Below are 6,000 nucleotides of genomic sequence, written 5' to 3'. Positions count from 1 at the left end.
ACAAATTTGATTTTGTTTTCCAGATGGTACTCAGTGGAAATTGAATGTTAGTGACTATTAATTAATATTGTGAGGGACAGACATTATTTCTTCTAGGCGATGCCAATATCAACTGATAAAACTAATGCAATCACTACTGCAATCTTGGTATGGGAGCCTGATCTCAGTGTTACTTTGAGACAGCCTAGTAGGAGAGGTCTATTGTGCTGTGGAACCAGGAAGCAAATCTCAGCCTGATTATTGAAATGATCTACGATATGGGTTTTCACTGCAGCTTTGGCTCAAAATTTGTATTTGCAAGAATTGAATGAGAGGTTCAATGCCCAGATGTTTTACACACTTGGGAAGTGTGTTGGAATAGATGGAACTGCAAAGCATGATTTTAAGCTTCTGATGCCTATTGGTTGTCCAACAGAAAATGTCCTGAAGCATAGTGGGAGATGTCTGAGTAGTGAGTGCTATGCCAGGAAAAAAGACACAGATGTTATTATTTGAACCTTGTGGCCACTAGTCATAGTTGTTTTTGTAACTACCTCTGGGGATGAACATGTGGCTGGGTCCATGCAATGGTGACTTCCTCTCTGAGGTTGGGATTGGTTTTGCATGCCTTGAAGGTGTTGTTGTTGTTGTGACCCTTCCTCATGAAACTATTATAGGAATCAACAGTGTTGGACAACTTTTACCCAGTCCCCAATCTTTTTCTGCAGAAAGTTTTGAGAAGGTAGTCGGGCTAGTTTCAGAGGATGCTGGAGTAAAAAGATTACCTGCTCCATTTTCAGTTGAATTTCTGGGTGGGGCACAATCTTGGGATGACACTGATTATACTTGCTGATGACCTCTGGCCTGGATAGAAGTAGTGCAACTGTCCTGACTGTCCTTGATGTCTCAGTTGCCTTTCATACTACTGAGCATATCTTTGTAGGCAGATTATGAGGATTAAGAATGGGGGAGGTAATGGTATTTTCTTCATAGTCAATTCCATTTTAATTGAAGGAGCAGAACAGTTGCAGAAACAACTATTTTTTTATTTTAAAAACAGGAGATTTGGGTTTACCGGATTTGAAATTGAACTTTGCAGCATGTTATTTGGTTTGGATTAAAGTATGGCGTGTTGCTGAAAAGCATGCAATAACAACAAACTTAGAAGATCACAACTGAACCTTGGATATTTATGTTATGTTAAAGTGATTTTAAAATAACTGTATTAGACATTTCATATTAAGAATATAGAATAGACATGGCTGTGCTGAAAACATCTTTATGAATCTCAGCACAAGAAGTATTTCTTATTATTAATTTAAAATATTTTAATCTAAACTATTTACCGGTATTTTAAAAAATGCTCTCACAAAGGTTATAATTTTTAACGTGACAGGAGTGGGAAATCCTTCAGTACATGAGGAATAACCATACCAACTGTTTCATTAGTTTATGTTAATTGAATATAAGTATACAACATACTTTTAAAAATAAAGAATACATAGTTTTTGTTTATATCTTGGCCCTGGTTACTTTTAGAAGCATGGCTTTTAGTGTGGGAAAGATAAAAGGTCTTTAACCCACTGCCAAAGTTGTTCATATTTGCTTTAAAATAATAAAATCTGCTAATCATCCCCACATTTTGTTGCACAATATCCTGAGATTGATTAATTAGAAGTTCCTTTTTCCTCTGTGACTAGCTTTTCTTTTACCTAGCATGGGTAAAGCTAATACCACAGGTCAAAGGCTGCTGCTGCTAAATTTCCCTAGTTTTAAGGATTTCAATATTGCCAATCGCAACACTTTAAAATAAAATCTTACTATTTAAATACCAATATATGAGCTGCTTAATTTTATTTCGTGCTTTTTACTATGAGATTTTAATATTTTTCTGTCTCCAAGTAAATAGCTTTGTAAAGTGGGTTGTGTAAATCTTAATCCTCTGGAAAAAAATAGCATACTGTAAAAGCAAAGTGATGGTAAATTAAGCACAGGCTAGATCTAATTATCATACTGTTTTTTCCCCATTACACCTTCACCTTTACAGAGGTATATTTACATAGATGTCTGCCCTTTCATGTACAATACATACCAGTATATGTTAGCATGATGCTTCATGCATCTGATAAATTCATCTATAAATGCATGAAACCTTTTGCTATAATAAATTTGGTGGTACCTAAAGTGCAATAAAACACAGGGGTTTTTTTTGGTCTGCCTTGAATCTAGCAGCAATTACCGGTAGTTTAATTGGGTGACACCTTTGGGAAGACATATCTGCTAGTAGTTATATCTGTTCTTCTGTGTCCTAGATAACAATGAGAACTATTGATTACTCTGTCAACTCTCATCTGACTTGCCTTTTTTTCCTTTTGCATATACCTTCCCAGTATGGTAGACCAAGGAATGTCCTAAGAGTTGAATAAGGCAAAGGTCTTATATCGTATAAGCATTTCGTTTTATAATTTTAAAATATGTCAATGATAGAAATGTTGTGCTTATTACATTAAATGCTCGTCTTTTCTAGAATATTTTTAGGTATGTTCTTCCTAGTTTGGTCAACTTTTCAATCAGGCATTAACGAACTTCCCCAAAACTAGAGAATTGCATGACACAAGGGAATGGTGGAATAATGGCTTCTCAGAATGACAGCTCAGAAACCAGAAACAAATGGCCCCTCAGTACAAGAGCCATCACTGGGACTTGACAGACACCAATTGGACCATAATGGTAATATTGGAACTAAAATATTGCACTCTGGAAGTAATGCAAGACGCTTAAAACTGAAATGCCCTCTATTAGAAAGGCAGTCAGAGATCTGATATAATAAACTAAGGAATAGATTGAGAGCCACCAAGTGGAATGAAGACCCTCCAACAGAATGATAGCCATGGAGTATATAATCATGGAGCCCATCAACATCCGTGCAATGAAGCAGTGAAGGGCTGCAAAACTTTTTACTACCATTGTGGGCGTGGCTTATTTTGTCGGTGTGGCTTGCCAGCCATGTGATCAGGTGGGAGTGGCTTGACAATCGTGATGCGGGTGGCTTAAAGGTCATGTGACTTGGTTTAAGGTGGCCAACTTGACATCACTCACATCAAGGGTTAGGTTTAGGGTGCCTGGCCTCTCCTCAAAGAAATACAATTTCCCTTATTTATTTCTTTTATTTATTGAATTTGTATGCTGCCCCTCTGCGTGGACTCGGGGCGACTACGCTTACTATTACTGAACATCCAAAATATACTATTTAATTATATATGTATATATGCCATGTATACATACATATTACACATAGGCACCCAAAAATGTACATTATCTACTATATAAAGGATATGTATGCACACAGACGCACAGCTCTTCTAAAAGTATACTCATTCGACCTCATTTATTGTGATAGGAAAAAGGTACCCAGAGCCCAGAAGGGAAAAAAAGAAAAAAAATGCGAAATGTTTCTACTGATCCCGTGTACCTGACCAAAATGTTTCTACTTGACCATACCTGCAGTGAAGACAGGCAAAGAACTCTTACAGTGTACTAATTTTGCTTGGTGGGTATGATGGAAATAGAAATAGTCCCTTCCAATATGGACAAAAATATATTTAATCTTCCCAGCCTTCCCCACATAAGGAATTCACACACGATTCTTTTAATGTCCTAAAGATCTACATATGGCATATAATTGGTCTTCACCCATCTTTTTCTAATATGTAAAAGAAGCAAAAACAGAGGGAACATTCATACATTATATAATTACTCAAGCCACAGAGTTCCCGGCTGGGCGGCACGTCATGTGGGGAGGGGAGGGAAATCTGACTAGCGCTTTATCATGCTACCCTCTTCCCCATTATAAGCTGCACGGCGCGCGCCCTTCGCCGAGTCTGCAGCGGCGGCCCACCCGGGTGCGCTCGTCGCGCGCGCCCTGCAGCGGTTTTTTTCTACCTTCCTCAACGCTCGTCCCTCCCCTTCCCTTAATTCCAGCATCAGTCAGTCCAGCGGCGGAGGAATAAAAGTAGAAAAACCTACGGTTGGCAAACAGAGAGAAAAAAACCTCAACCCCCCCCCCCCAGCTTTGCGGAGGGATCTCTCTCTCCTATCCTTTACAGAAGCGAAAGGAAGAGGGAGCGCGCGCGTGAGCCATGCGAATCAGTTGAAGATCGGTGGCCGTTACTTCAGGGAGACGGCAGTGGGTGTGCGCCCGCAAGCGGAAAATTAGTCCCTAGAAGGGAAGGGAAGAGGGGGGTAGGCTGGGGGAGTGGCTGGAAAGACCGCTCCTGGAACTGAACTACTGGAAAGGGGGAGAAATAAAACGGGGGGGGGGGGGGTTAGGGGGGTAGAGGAGGAGCGAATAACCAGGAGGGGGAAGAAGTCGGCTGCTTTGGGGTGGGTGGGAGTGAGCGAGGGGCCGAGGTTGGGTGTGTGTGTGTGGAAGAAGCTGTGGAAAGGGAGAGGCTGGAGCTGCCGGTAGCCTTGGAACCGAGCGGGAGGGAGCGGTCAATTGCGAGCGCTGGGGGGGACTAGGCGAGGGGGTGGGGTCCTGCTTCATTTTTGATGGGTGTTGCTCAGTTACCCATAAAGTAAAGGGAGGTTGCGAGGACGAGGCGAGTAATAGAGGCGGCAACAGAAAGGGGTAGCGCGGGGCTCCTGGGTGGGGTGAACACAGGAACCGGCGGGCGTCCTATCTGCTTGGGGAGGGGGGAAACATACGTGTGTGTGTGTTGCCGGGGGGGGGGGAGCTCAGCTTGGATAGGAAAGGGCGAGCTCTTCTCAGCTTCAATCTGAGAGACCTCTCGAGTGATTAGGAAGGAGAATGCGATTTCTGCCTTTCCTGTTATACGGGGTGTTTTTTTTTGGCCAGCTGGGGGTTTAAAATTAGCTGTCGGGGCGAGTTTCCTTGAAATTGTCTCCCTTTTGCATGCCTACGGCTTGCCTGCTTCTGGTGCTGCAGCCTAGAGAGAGGGGTGGGGTGGGGGGGAGAGAGTTTGCGGCTGATGTAGGAACGTCGTCGGGTTTCTTCTTTCTCCTTCCCCTTCAGCGCGGAAAGAGGAGGAAGAAAGAGTCAAACGGAGCCGTAGGCGGAAAAAACCCCCCCAACGACGTCCATGGCCTCCCGATTGCTCCGTTTTTGGACGAGGTGGATAATGAAATCTTTGTTGCCACAGCTCTGACTACTTTTGAATTTTATTTGGGAACTAGCCAGGGTATATTCTTCCTGAAGACGTTGGGCATTTCACGGGATTACCGCGAAGAAGAGACTTTACTCATCTAACCTTTTTTGTAATTCAGATATTTTATTAAAACATGGAAAATGAGATATTCACGCCTCTTTTGGAGGTCTTTATATCCAGCCCACTTGTTACCTGGGTAAGCATTTGTTGATCAGTAATGGAATTTATATAAATGATTTCTTGCCAAGCACAGGCAGGATTAATGTCAAAGAGATGATAAATGTGTTCTGCGTTCTAGGTTAAGACATTTGGATCCTTAGCTGGACGTAATGGGACCAATCTGGAAGAATATGTTGCACTTTTAGATGGAGTTTTCTTAAATGAAGTTATGCTGCAAATGTAAGTTGTTCTGTGGATGTCATTGCTTTTTAAGGTTTTGCTCTATAAATTCCTCCAAGAATGTTGCTGACTCTGTGACCTTATTTTTTTTCTAGGTTATGTAGGAACAGAATAATGTCTTACCATTTTCTCATTTTATACTTTGTTATTTGATTTTTATAACATAGAATTATGCTGCTTTTCTCTGTTGTTATATTTTTGATGGCTTACAATTCTCTGTGTGATTGCAGTGAGAGAGAAAAGGGGGGGGGGAGATAATCCGGTAGAAATAAGGGGTTAAGCACTGCACCTTGCCTGTGCATAGTAATAACCTGCCTGTTATTTATGGCCCATCCCTGCATCAGTAGAGAGCATATGGAATAGCAAATACCTGATTTTAATCAGTTGTTTATTAAAATGTAGCATGATATATCTATATCCTGATTCTAGAAGTATTTGTTTGGAACTAAATTTT

General features: G+C 41.4%; 1 protein-coding gene across 4 annotated transcripts in view; it reads left to right on the top strand.

Moving 5' to 3' along the window:
* Positions 1–4,947: 4,947 nt before the first annotated feature.
* Positions 4,948–6,000, top strand: part of CCDC88A (coiled-coil domain containing 88A) — a 94,085-nt gene continuing 93,032 nt past the window's right edge. For all 4 annotated transcript variants that reach the window (XM_070734762.1, XM_070734761.1, XM_070734760.1 and 1 more), the window contains exons 1-2: positions 4,948–5,343; positions 5,446–5,546. In XM_070734762.1, coding sequence (XP_070590863.1) covers positions 5,281–5,343; positions 5,446–5,546 — 164 coding nt within the window. In that variant the 5' untranslated portion in view covers positions 4,948–5,280. The remainder of the gene's footprint in view (positions 5,344–5,445; positions 5,547–6,000) is intronic.

The sequence above is a fragment of the Erythrolamprus reginae genome, chromosome 1, assembly GCF_031021105.1.
Source record: "Erythrolamprus reginae isolate rEryReg1 chromosome 1, rEryReg1.hap1, whole genome shotgun sequence".
NCBI lineage: Eukaryota > Metazoa > Chordata > Lepidosauria > Squamata > Dipsadidae > Erythrolamprus > Erythrolamprus reginae.
The sequence above is the reverse complement of the archived record's forward strand: the minus strand, read 5'-3'. Positions and strand labels throughout refer to the sequence as shown.